Genomic DNA, 13,407 nt, shown 5'->3' on the forward strand with positions numbered 1-13,407 from the left:
TGCTAGGATTGTGTTCCTTTTTTTTTTTTTTTTTTTTTTTTACCAGATGCTTTGGAAGTGTTTCTTATTGTGTACTGAAAATGAGAAATGAGAAGATTTTCACCTCCAACCATAAGTGACCAAGGAAATAAGGGAAATGTTTGTTCTAAACTGATGCTCTTCTGAATGCTTTCATATGAAAGGATGACATTTTATTTTCATTAACTTTTTTACATTTTCTTTTTGTTAATTTTTTTAGAGGCAGGGTGTTGCTACGTTGCCCAGGCTGGTCTCAAACTTGGCCTCATGCAATCCTCCTACCTGAGCCTCCTGAGGAGCAGGGATTACAGGCCAGTGCCACTGTGCCTAGCAAGGATGACATTTTCTGCACTGACACATAGAATGGCCACATCAGAGTCCAACAGTATGATTTACCAACAGCAGCATTTAACACTGACTCCTATTTCCTGAAAGCAGCAAGCATTGGTAAAGGCAATGACTGTGGCATCTATTCTGAAGAACAGTAATAAGTGGTGTGTGTAAGCTGCATCTTTTATGGTCAGAAAAGAGAGATAAGACTTATCACGTTTCAAGGAAGTATATGTTTATGCTTTAAAGTGGCAGTTGTGTCAGTACTGTGTGGGGGTGATTTGGAAAGTTAAGAAACAAAAGAAACAAATCGCCAAGCATACTGATGACCCATACTGGCAGTCCCAGTGACATTGCTGTGGGAGAAAGGCATTTGACTGATTTTTTGACCACTTCTTAACATCCTTTGCTGACAGGAAATGGGCACCATCAGGAACAACATATCAAGCATCAGTCTGATTACAAAGTACCATTTCATCTTTGTTGTCAGAATAGATGGCTGCTACAGTGTCTGTTTTAAAGAAGAGATGGTAGATGTTACAATGAGAAATAAATGAAAGAATTCATGAGAGATCTGCAAAGTCAAAGGGAAGCCTTCTTTCTCTCTCTCATAATAATGTGAATTTTTATTTCCTTAATTTAGTAAATATGAAGATAGTAAATTCAGTATTACTGGTTTGACTATCTAAATCTAAGCTTTATGACTCTGACTTCTGACTTGATCAGAATACTTTTTGTTCATGGATGGTTTTTATTTCTTTTTCCACTTAATTTCAAATTTGATTACCACTGTGATTATTGAAAAAAAATCTAGTTAAATTTTTCATGAAATTTTAAGAAAAGGAGATTGTTTCATATCCTAGTCCACAAAGTTCTTAGCATTTAAACAGTCAATGTTAAGACTATTGAAAGCCTAGATTTTCTTAATGTTTTTATCCTATGTATTCTCAGCGTAATATTTTTAAAAATATTTTATCTTTTTATTTTTATTTTGAGATGAAGTTTTGCTCTTGTTTCCCAGGCTGAAGTGCAATGGCATGATCTCGGCTCACTGCAACCTCCACCTCCCGAGTTCAAGCGATTCTCCTGCCTCAGCCTCCTGAATAGCCGGGATTACAGGCGCCCACTACCACGCCCAGTGAATTTTTTCTATTTTTAGTAGAGATGGGGTTTCACCATGTTGGCCAGGCTGGTCTTGAACTCCTGACCTCAGGTGATCCACCTGCCTCGGCCTCCCAAAGTGCTGGGATTACAGGCACGAGCCATTGAGCCTGGCCTAATATTTTATCTTTTATGTTTTTTGTTCTTCCTGTCAACTAATCATAGCATTCTGCCATATTTGAATTTACTTTGGAACTCTTGGAAAGTAATGGTTTGGTACTGTAGTTTATATTGCTAAGAACATTATTCATTAGTCATAGAAAAAGTATATAACATAATTAGTTGAGGAGTAGTAAATCGCATTGAAGTTAGTGTTGGTGGAGAAGGAGACCTAATTTCCAAGTGACTTTTACCATGGTATATTTCTCAGCCTTAGCAGTTCTCTTCTAAACAATATGGTTACCCTTTCCCTGCTGAATCACCAGGGTCTCTTTCTAGTCCTTTGTCTTCTTCTGAATTGTTTAAAATTTATCGTTGAAGTCATGGAAAAAGTGAGCAGGTTAATTGCTGTCCCTGTGAGTTTGCATGCGGAAAAGAAAATTCTCCCTTGTTCCAGACACGTCTAGTGTCAGGGTAGAGCCACATATATCCTATTGACTGTTTTGTCCTTAAGTATCACTCAAGTTTTTAAGCCGTGCTCTCTGGACTCGTATATGGACTTCTATCTGGAGAAAATGATTCACTTTAGAAGTCATGAAGTAGGAGAATAAAAAGGACCCTTTCCCCTACATTTTCTAGTACACAGGGGAAAATATAATCACATTTTCCATCAAAACTAATAGAAAACTCTAGATGTTTATTTTGGACAGTTAGGAAATCATATCCCTGTTACCAGGCTTCCATTTTGGTTTCTGGTCATTAGAAAGCATTACCCTTGCTTTGATGATGGTTGGCCGAGGATCCAAGATGCCCTGCATTTTCCTCAGTGCAGGCACAACAAAGAGATTGCAGGTGACCACAGCCGATACAGGATTCCCTGAAAGTCAACCAAGCAGTTATTTATAATATATGTGTAACAATTTGCCAAATAATTATGTCTGTCTATATCTTCAGGTATCAGAATGTGATGGAAGTGAGTAGGCACTATTTTTCCTCTTCTGAATCACCTTGAATCCAACCAGAACAGAAGAGGTATAGTCAACTAAATGCCACAGGGGGTGTAAACATTTTCCTCTTTCAGTAAAAGGGAGAATTCTGCTGCCCAGAAGCTGTTTAACGCCATTTGTTTCCGCTTTCCTGAGAGCCAGTTGAAAGCCATTACTAATCTTACTATCAAGATTACTCATTACTAATCTTGTTTTAAAGGAGTTTAGAAGTTTTATATATCTATTTGCTATTTTTTAAGCATTTAAAAATTACTATAGTATTACAAGCTTGGTACCCAAACTGAGAAAATATAGATAAACATAAGGAAACTCATTTATAATCTACTCTACCTAGATATTTCTTTAAATTAAAAAAAAAAACCAAATGATTTAAGATGTGTCTTAAAGACCTGAAGATGAATACTTCTATGGATTGAATTCATATGATAAAGCTATAACTCCAATATGACTGACTATATTTGGAGATAGGGCCTTTAAGGAGGTAATTAAGGTAAATAAGGTCATAAAGGTGTTGCCATAATCCAATAGGACTGGTGTCCTTATAAAAAGAGGAAGAGACACCAGGAGTCTGCACACATACAGGAAAGATCATGTGAAGACACAGTGAAAAGGTTGCTGTCTACAAGCCAGGAAGAGAGGCCTCACCAGAAGCAAACCTTGCTGGCACCTTGATTTTGGACTTCCAGCCTCCAGAACTGTAAGAAAATACATTTCTGTTGTTTCGGCTACCCAGTCTATGGTATTCTGTCATGGCAGCCTGAGCAGACTAATATAAATACCAAATTCTTTTAAAGTTATGAGAAGAATTTGAGGAATTCCACTATATCACTCCAAGAAGAAATCTAGGTGTGTCGTACACTTGAAAGGAGGAAGGGTGGGCTGTGAAGAAGCAAACAACCACTGGGCTGTAAATAACAGATTTGATTTCTTGTGTGGCATTATTATCTAACCAAGCTGTCTGATCTTGGCAAGTTCCAAAGTTTTTTGAGCCTAACTTTACTCATCTATGAAATGAAAGGTTTGGACTACATGATTTTCAAGATGTCTTCTGGTTCTAAAATTTCAATGGTTTTAATACTTTTATACAGTTCTATGTAAGTATGGATGTATAACCTGGACTGAGGAATGGGCTACTAGATTTTTAGGTTCCCTTGGCATGGCTAAACACTACTTATTGCATCATCAAGTCAAAAGGCAATGGTCAGTTTAGCCTGTTATTAGCTATAATCATACCTCCAATTCTCTTCTACCTGCAAAAGTGCTTAAGAATAGATTTTTTAAGATGCAAAAAGTGACAAGTGATACTAATAATTTCGATGGAAAAATGAGTTGCCCACAGAATAGCAGACTCTTAAAAAGAATCAATTACTTTCCCTTGCTTCAAAATACAAGTAGATAGAACATTTTTTTTTTCTGGAAAAGCAAAAAAAAAAAAAAAAAAACCCCAAACAAACAAATAAAAAAGCCACTGTAAATCAAGGATTATAAAATCCATATAATACTACTACTTTATAACATTACTGTATAAAAAATGAAGTGCTCTAATTATTTTAGAGGCAGGGTCTTGCTATGTATGAAAAAGGACTGGAAGGACTGATATAAAAAACTTGTAATAGTGGTTTATCTATATGTGGGTGTTGGGGGATTATGGTTAACACTTTTTTATGCTTATCTATATTTTTTGATTTTTACAACAGTGAGCATGTGTCACTCTAGCAATGTTAAAAATGTCCAAAAAAGCAAGTAAATATACAAAACTTTGATTTAAAACTTGTCGAGATTAGGGATGGCTTTAAACGCATGGCCTACAGGAAAGCAGAAATACATTTTTGAAATTGAAAATCCTTGTAAAGCTGCGCGTGGTGGCTCATGCCTGTAATCCCAAAACTTTGGGAGGTGGGTGGATGGCTTGAGCTCAGAAGTTGAGACCAGCCTGGGCAACATGGGGAAATCCTGTCTCTACAAAAAATACAAAAATTAGCCAGGGGTGGTAGCAAGTGCCTATAGTCCCAGCTACCTGGGAGGCTGAGGTGGGAGAATGGCTTGAGCCTAGGAGGCAGAGGTTGCAGTGAGCTGAGATCGTGCTGCTGCCCTCCAGCCTGGGCGACAGAGCCAGACCTTGTCTCAAAACACACACACACACACACACACACACACACACACACACACACACACACCAAAAAACAAACAAACAAAAACAATAACAACAAAAACAACAAGAAAGAAAATCCTTGTAAATGGAACCACTTTGCACATTCTACAATCTGAACATGTGAGTTTCTGCTGCCCTCTGTTGGTTCACTCAGGCTGAGCAGATAAGGTTTCAAATTAAAAGTAGGAATTTGAAAATAGGTTTTAATTTTATAACATCTTTGGCATAATGGTGAAATAGGCCCCCACAATAACATTCTTTGTTATGATATCACTGATGGTCTGAAGGTTAAGTCATATCTTCTGTAGACAAAAGAGGCTCTTCCAGGCCAAATGAAGCTAGGAAAAGGAGCACATTTCTTTATATAATGGCTATCAGAGCATCCAAGGAATTATGAAAGGTCCTGAGGCGTTTCATGTTACAGATACATTCTGAGGACTATTTTACTTAAATGTCCTCTCTTTGAAAATTTTCTATATGATAGAAATCTAATCTCTTTTATGCTTATAGATAGGGGCTTAAAATGTTTTCAAAGTTTAACACTTTTCTGCCTGCTTCCATTTCTTTACATTTCCATTTTGAGATATACTTGACATAAAAAACAAACAAAGATCCTAAAGCCATGAGATTTGTAAATCTCAAAGAAATAAGTTATTTTCTAAAGGAATCTGTGCCAAAAAATAGAGAACTGAACAGAATGATCAGAGGATAATTTTAAAGTTAAAAAAAAAACACCAAATAGAAGCACAATAAACTCTTTTAAAATTTATCAAGATTCATCATGACTTTAAATATATAACCCAAAATCACAAAAAATTTGAATTTGAAAATGCTTGTGAACTGAACCCGCTTTGCTTTTTCTATAATCTGAACATGTGAGTTTCTGCTCACCTTGGGACAAGGGTGGGAATGGGGAAGTTGTAGACTGATGATGAGTAGGATTTGGCTGAGAAGTTCCAGTAGTCTGACCTTTCCTCTTCCCCCTCCCCTCAACCAGCCCAAATCTGGCAAGGACCAGAGGCAGCTTTGTATTTTTTGATTTGGTGTTTGCATGGGTGACTCAAGGCACTTTGGCCTCTAGAGCACAATACTTCTGGTTATGAGAGTAATCTTAGGCTGCTAACTTCGACCAATTTCCTATAAGGAAAAAGCAGGTGCTCCAGAAAGATCTAGTGACAGCTAACACTTGATGATCATCTTAGGATTTGGAATGTGCTTTGATATATATTATCTAATCTGACTTTCATGCCAACCCTATGAAGTAGACATTAGTCTTATTTTATAGGTGAAGAAACTTCCTAGAGAGGTTAAGTGATTGGTCGTTTAGAAAAGCTGAGACTTGAGCCCAGGTCTTTCAGATTTCAAACCAGGTGATCTAATAGAGTACTGGTCACATGAGAAGTCCAAAAAATTTTGGCTATTTTTCCAGAAAAAGCAAAGGAAACAATTTGTTATTCTTACCAGGTAGTGCAAAGATTATTTTTCTTACACCATCAATATCCAAAGTTGCAAATGTTGTTGGCAAGCTAGAAGAAAAAAAGAGTCGCTTGTTAGTGATTGCTAAGCAATATGATGAATACATTAAGTACTCCAGTGTTTTTGTTATCCATACACTTATCATATAAAAAACACTTTTCTGTTGACTTGCCTTTACATCTTTATATTCTGAAGTATTCCATAGACACTTAAATAAGTTTGTTTTTAGTATTTCCTGTTTTCAAGTAACCACACTTTCTGGTTTAAAGAAAACTACTTACTTTTTTTTTTTTCTTGCCAGTGCCATAGAAATGTACTCCAAATCTTGGAGTTTCCAAGTTTTCCCACCTCTCTAGTTAATAATGTTTATACAACTTTTGCTGGCGATTTACAACAATCATTCTTAAAAGCAGAAGACTGGCCAGGCTCAGTGGCTCACGCCTGTAATCCCAACACTTTGGGAGGCTGAGGTGGGTGGATCACTTGAGGTCAGGAGTTTGAGACAAGCCTGGCCAACATGGTGAAACCCCATCTCTACCAAAAATACAAAAATTTGCCAGGCATGGTGGTGTGCGCCTGTAATCCCAGCTACTCGGGAGACTGAGGCAGGAGAATCGCTTGAACCGGGGAGGCAGAGGTTGCAGTGAGCTGAGATGGCCACTGCACGCCAGCCTGGGTGACAGAGCAAGACTCCATCTAAAAAAAAAAAAAAAAAAAAAAAAGAAAGCAGAAGATTACCTAATAATATGTCTATCAGATAGTTGCCTATTGTTCAAAATGAGTATTTTTTAACCTTTTTCTTTCAATCCTGCTCCTTCTGTATTAGCCTTTTAAAACTATCCTTAGCATAGACATAAACACTTCCCTCTTATCAAGACATTATTTTTGAAATATCAAAATAAATAAAATATCATGACTAGAACAAAATTAATAGTTTGTTTTTTTTTTTTTTTTTGGAGATGGAGTTTCGCTCTTTGTTGCCCAGGCTAGAGTGCAATGGTGTGATCTCGGCTCACGGCAACCTCCGCCTACCGAGTTCAAGTGATTCTCCTGCCTCAGCCTCCCGAGTAGCTGGGATTACAGGCATGTGCCACCACACCCGGCTAATTTTGTATTTTTAGTGAAGACGGGGTTTCTCCATGTTGGTCAGGCTGGTCTTGAACTCCCGACCTCAGGTGATCTACCCGCCTCAGCCTCCCAAAGTGCTGCGATTACGGGTGTGAGCCACCGCACCCGGCCACAATTAATAGTAATTTAAAAATATTCTCAAATTATAATTCCTCAAGATTTTGACATGAACTCTTATCACAGGAGGTGGGGTGGAAGGAGTGAGTGGCATAGAGTGGGCAGTTGAGAATAGTTTTTTTTTCTATTAATTACCCTTTATATAGAATTTTAGCTAAAAAATCTCATTATATTAATGAACCTTAAGCAATGCAGAATTCTTAGGGCATACTTTTTTCATACAGATGAAATATTAACCTTTTAAGCACTCACATTGTTTTATTTTTACTCTTTTTGGAGATTGATCTTTCAAAAATAGATCCCTCACTCACTACCTTTTGCAATAATACAGTGACACTGCCTTTTTTTGATGATTTATAGCCATCATTATTAATGTGTTCTACTCTGCTGTAATACAGTGATGTTAGGTCACAAGAGTGCTATGGGTTGTTTTCACCCATAAACCATAACCCCACATTGCTATGTTTCTATAGTTCTTGTTTCTTGTTTCTGTTTTTTTTATTCCTTCCCAATTTTTTTTTTCCTGTGGCACCCTGTAATGCGAGACTGCTATCATCTTGAACATTAAAGCTGGTTTTAGGTTTGAGAACAAGAGAATAGTAGCAATAGTTATATTTTTAGAATGAACATAATAACAGTAATAATAAAAATATCTATTTTTATTTATTTATTTTTTGAGACAAGTTCTTGATCTGTCACCCATGCTGGAGTGCAGTGGCTCGATCATGGCTCACTGCCGTCTCCATCTCCTGGGCTCAAGCAATCCTCCAGCCTCAGCCTTCCATGTAGGTAGGACTACAGGCATGCACCACCATGCCCAGCTAATTTTTTAAATTTTTAATAGAGATGTGGTCTCGCTGTGTGCCCAGGCTGGTCTTGAACTCCTGAGCTCAAGCGATCCTCCTGTCTCAGCCTCCCAAAGTACTGGGATTACAGTTGTGGGTCACCGGGCCTGGCTAAAATATCAATTTTATAAGTAACATCTGTGCATCACATTCATTATTTCATTTAAGTCTTACAACAAGCTTATAAGGTAACAATTAGAAGCCCATTTTATATGGAAACTGAGATTCAGAGAGATTAAGTAATGTGGTCCAAGTCACTCAGCTACTAAGTGGGGGAACACAGATTTGAACCAAGGTTATTCTAACTTTAGCTTATATGTGGATAAAGATATCACAGGATGGTTATGTAGTGTTAGTACACGATCTTTGGACATCTATTTTGGCTACTCTGAGGCTTTTCTTTTGCATACTTCCTGATTCTTTGCTGTGTTTTAGAAAAATGAGATTCGATTTTGATACTGATTTATGGATAGGTTATTTGGCAATGATTATTAGTGTGTGATGCAAATAATTTCAAAGATTTGTTCTTAATAACAGCTATGCTCACTGTAGATGACCCAATAAAAACAGTGATTGGTAGATCTGGTTGCTAATACTCCAAATACTTTTCTGAGTATCTTTGTCTCTAAAACGAAAGAGCTTAATTGCATTCTGAAAGCACTGTTATGTGGAAAGAGCGAAGCCAAATTGTATTTGTGTGTTTTATATTTCTTTTGTTCTAATATTAAGTAGCAATTACCTTTAAGTTCTTATTACCTTTAGACAAGCATAAAATTCTGGTGAACTAAAAGAAGCCCATTTAAACTTCGAAACTACTTTATTTTAGCAAGCCCACAGATAATAAGAATGAGGAGAGAATGTATAACACCTTCTTCCTTCCACTGTATTTAAAGCCCATTTAAATTATAGGGCCAATTTAAGCAACCTTTTGCGTCTTGCAGGTAGGTAATGTAATTTCTGTAAAGGTATTCATTTAAAAAAGGATTCTGTTGCAAAAAAATATTTTGTTATTATGCATTGCTATCATAAATGCCCTACTGCTAAACTGTGAATTTTTTTTTAAGCTCTGGAAGCCATTTCCTTGGAACTCAAAACTTATTATTCAGTTCTCCTCTTGAGGTCAGACTATAACAGCATTTACACAATGGCTGAAGTCAGAGTGTTATGATTTTAAGGGAGGAAATTAAACATTAGGAATTGATGAACTGCTAAAGTTGAAGTGAGTGGTAAATAACAGATTGAAAAAAAGAGTATAAAAGTTATCACAGGCACTGAGAATATTTTAAATGATAGATATTACACAGATAACTCTTCTTTAGAGGTAAGGGCAAGTTGTGTTTGCTTCTTTCCCTCTGCAAATAGAACAATCAATTTTTTTTTTTTTTTTGAGGCAGGGTTTTACTCTGCTGCTCAGGCTGGAGTGCAGTGGCACTATCATGGCTCATTGCCACCTCCGCCTCAGGTGATCCTCTTGCCTTAGCCTCCCAAGTAGCTGGAACTGCAGGCATGTGCCACCACACCCTACTGATTTTTGTATTTTTTGTAGAGACAGAGTTTTGCCATGTTGCCCAGGTTGGTCTCCAACTTCTGGGCTCAAGCGAGCCATCCCCATGGCCTCCCAAAATGCTGGGATTATAGGCATGAGCCACTGCACTCGGCCCAATTCAATTTTTGAGGTTTTGAGAAGCACATTGATATGCTTTTGGGATATCCTCTGTATTCTAATCAGATTAGTACTGCCCATGGGCTCAGGAAAAAAAAAAAGCAGTTATACCCAGTAGCATAATAATATTTGCATAAGACAAAATCCAATAATTTCTTTCTTTTCTTTTTTGAGACAAGGTCTCACTCTGTTACCCAGGCTGGACTGCAGTGGCATGATCTCGGCTTACTGCAACCTCTGCTTCCCAGCTCAAGCGATTCTCCAGCCTCAGCCTCCCGTGTAGCTGGGACTAGAGGCACAAGCCACCAACGCCCAGCTAATTTTTGTATTTTTTATAGAGACGGGGTTTCTCGATGTTGCCCAGGCTAGTCTGGAACTCCTGAGTTCAAAGCAATCCGCCTGCTTCAGCATCCGAAAGTGTTGGGGATTACAGGCGTGAGCCACCATGCCCAGCCCCAATTTCAATAATAAAAAGGCCCTATCAGCAGCAGCCATATTGCGGCAAGCTTAACAGGCAACTACAGAAATATAAAGCCAAGAATTCTATCAAATTGTGGACAAAGCTTTAGGAATAATCTTAATCCTATACTAAAAATGGCCAAATCATGGAGGTAAAGCCTGATCTCTATCCTAGAACTGACATGAGGTACTTATTAGGAGTGCTAGCTTGATACTTTAAAGGCTTTTGAAATTTGTTGATGGTACCCATAGCTCACTTATAACAACTGAGAAGCCTCTACTCCATCCTCTCCTAGGGTTCATTGACAGTAAAGCATCATTACTGTTGTCCCTGACAGCATGGAGGTGTGCTGGAACTCTCAGCCATACAGTTGAGGTCTTTGAACAGGAAATCATAGGTTCATAGAGTAGCAAAGGTCTAAACATATAGACTATTTCTTAAAGATATGGCCATATCTTTCACTAACACCAACGTTTGGCAACCTTTGAGGATTTATAACTGACTTCATGACCTCCATTAGCCCTTCTTCAGGGATTATTAATTTTTAAGAGATGTGCAAATTCATGGTTATTTTTCTTAGTTATTTTTCTTTCCTGCTGGGGGCCAGTAGGAAGCAGTGTGAAAGCCTACTTAACGAAACATTCTTGCAAAGGAAAAAAAAAATTGAACCTGAATTTAATCAAGCCTTTATATCTTTCAATCTATATAGCATATATCAGAGACAGAGGAACATAACCTAAGTAAGTAATCAGCCAAATCCATTCATCAGGACACACGGTCCATTTTCTCTAGCAAGTCAATGGCACAACAACAACAAAAAGGGTGGGGGCAGAAAATGTTCTCATTTAATAGAGACTTAACAAACAAATACACTGAGTGGACCTTAATGAAATCCTTCTCAAACAAAACAATTATAAAAAGGCATTCTTTTTCTTGATATATGGGAGAAATTTGCATATGATCAGGGTATTAGATGATATTAAAGTATTATTTGTTAGATGAGATACTACTATTGTGATTAGGTAAGAGAATGCTGTTGTTAGTATTATTATTTCAGATGTATACCAAAATGACATGTCTGGAATTTGCTTTTAAACAATCCAGCCCTCCCTCCCCACTAAAATGCAGGGTGGGGTAGGCGTATTGACAAAACAATTACAGAAAAATGTTGATAGTTACTGAAGCTGGGTGATGGGTACATGGGGTGGGGGTTCGTTCCCTACTTTTGTGTATATTTCAGAGTTCTCATATTAATTATTTTTAAAAAGAGAGAAAGAAGCAGTTTGGGGAAAAAAAGAGAAAAAGAGGAAGAAGGAACTAGGGATGAGAATTAAAAAGGAGAAAAAGTTTGGGAAGTTGCTGTGTTTTGTTTATACCAAACTCATTGACTCATAAGGAAGATGAATTCCTATTTCATTAGAACCTGCACTTGTGCAAAGGATCCTAATACTATATTTCTTTTTTTGGAATAGTTAATTCATAATAGGAAATGTAAAGAGAAGGCATTTAAAAGTTTGTTAGTTAAAGCAAGCCAAACCAACCCCATATATGAGATAACAAGATTATTTTCATACCCTGGTTTCATAAAAACCCTGCCAAAATGGATCTGAGCATGAAGATCAATGTCCAGCACCTGCTTGAGATAGTCCTGCAAACATTAAAAATAATCACTTTACTTTCAAACATTTTAATATTAGACTTTCAACACTTTAAATGAACATTAAATTAATTTATAAGACTGAAATGAAAAGAAACATCGTTCTTATTTTAATGAAGTTGATTTGCTTAACACAAATATTCCTTCATTCCTCATTTATCCATTTATTCATTCAATAAACAGTTGCTTAACACTTGGTATATGATGAGTACTAATCTATGTGTAGGGGGATACAGCCTTGAACAAAAGAGACAACATCCCTGTCCTCACAGAAAGTACATTCTAGTAGGAGAAGTTAAATAAAAACAAAACAACTACATTAATGTATAATATCATTAGCTGGTGGGTTATTGTTTCTCTTCTAAGATAGAATTTTATGTCTGAGGAAGGATGTTAACAAATATGTCTTAAGTTGTGCCTGGGCAAGAAACCTACATGTATGTATCCTACACCATTCTGCTTAATGATCTTAAAGCCATATACATTCCTTGAAGAGAGACTTGAATATGCCCACAGATTATTTAGATTTGTCAAATCTAAATAGCTCAACTAAAATGAAAAACAGGAAGGGAACTCTAAAACAGAAAGTCAAGGGAGTTTTAACTACTCCAACTTTATATTCTAGTATTAAAAACAAAACTCACCTGTGGCTATGGCCAACCCACAGTGATATTACAAAATCTGATCTTTGGAAACGAAATATAACACTGCTCTGCAGCTGGTGTTGTAGACAGAAAGAAAAAAATTGCAGTCCTTAACATTTCTCTTAAATGATAAAAACCTAGGTCTATTACTAAATTTTTTGGTTTACTAAATCTAAAAGTGAGTCCAGTAACCTGCCTACATTTTAAATATTTCACAAGCTATTAGGTACTTTTATTTGTAAAAATGTGTTCCCTTCTATTTCTACAGCCTCAGCCAACATCATGTCACCGGGATTGCTGAAATAGGTCTCCTTGCCAATAGTGCCACCCTCCTCCAATTCATTCTCCCCACAGTAGTAACAGAGATCCTCTGAGACAAATTTGATCAAGTGACTATATAACACTTTAATAACTTGCTGGTTTTTAGGAAAAAGTATCTTTTTTTTTTTGAGATGGAGTTTTGCTCTCGTCCTCCAGGCTGGAGTCCAATGGCGCGATCTTGGCTCACTGTAACCTCCTCCTCCTGGGTTCAAGCAATTCTCCTGCCTCAGCCTCCGGAGTGGCTGGGATTACAGGCATGCATCACCATGCCCGGCTAATTTTTGTATTTTTAGTAGAGACAGTGTTTCACCAGGTTGGCCAGGCTTGCA

At 37.2% G+C, this 13,407-nt stretch overlaps 1 protein-coding gene across 16 annotated transcripts in view; it reads right to left on the reverse strand.

Moving 5' to 3' along the window:
- Positions 1 to 13,407, reverse strand: part of GPHN (gephyrin) — a 667,615-nt gene that overhangs the window by 10,351 nt on the left and 643,857 nt on the right. For all 16 annotated transcript variants that reach the window (XM_032179254.3, XM_032179251.2, XM_032753695.2 and 13 more), the window contains 3 exons: positions 12,031 to 12,104; positions 6,229 to 6,293; positions 2,382 to 2,485 (listed from right to left, as the gene is read on the reverse strand). In XM_032179254.3, coding sequence (XP_032035145.1) covers positions 2,382 to 2,485; positions 6,229 to 6,293; positions 12,031 to 12,104 — 243 coding nt within the window. The remainder of the gene's footprint in view (positions 1 to 2,381; positions 2,486 to 6,228; positions 6,294 to 12,030; positions 12,105 to 13,407) is intronic.

This window comes from Hylobates moloch, unplaced genomic scaffold (genome assembly GCF_009828535.3).
Source record: "Hylobates moloch isolate HMO894 unplaced genomic scaffold, HMol_V3 SCAFFOLD_16, whole genome shotgun sequence".
NCBI lineage: Eukaryota > Metazoa > Chordata > Mammalia > Primates > Hylobatidae > Hylobates > Hylobates moloch.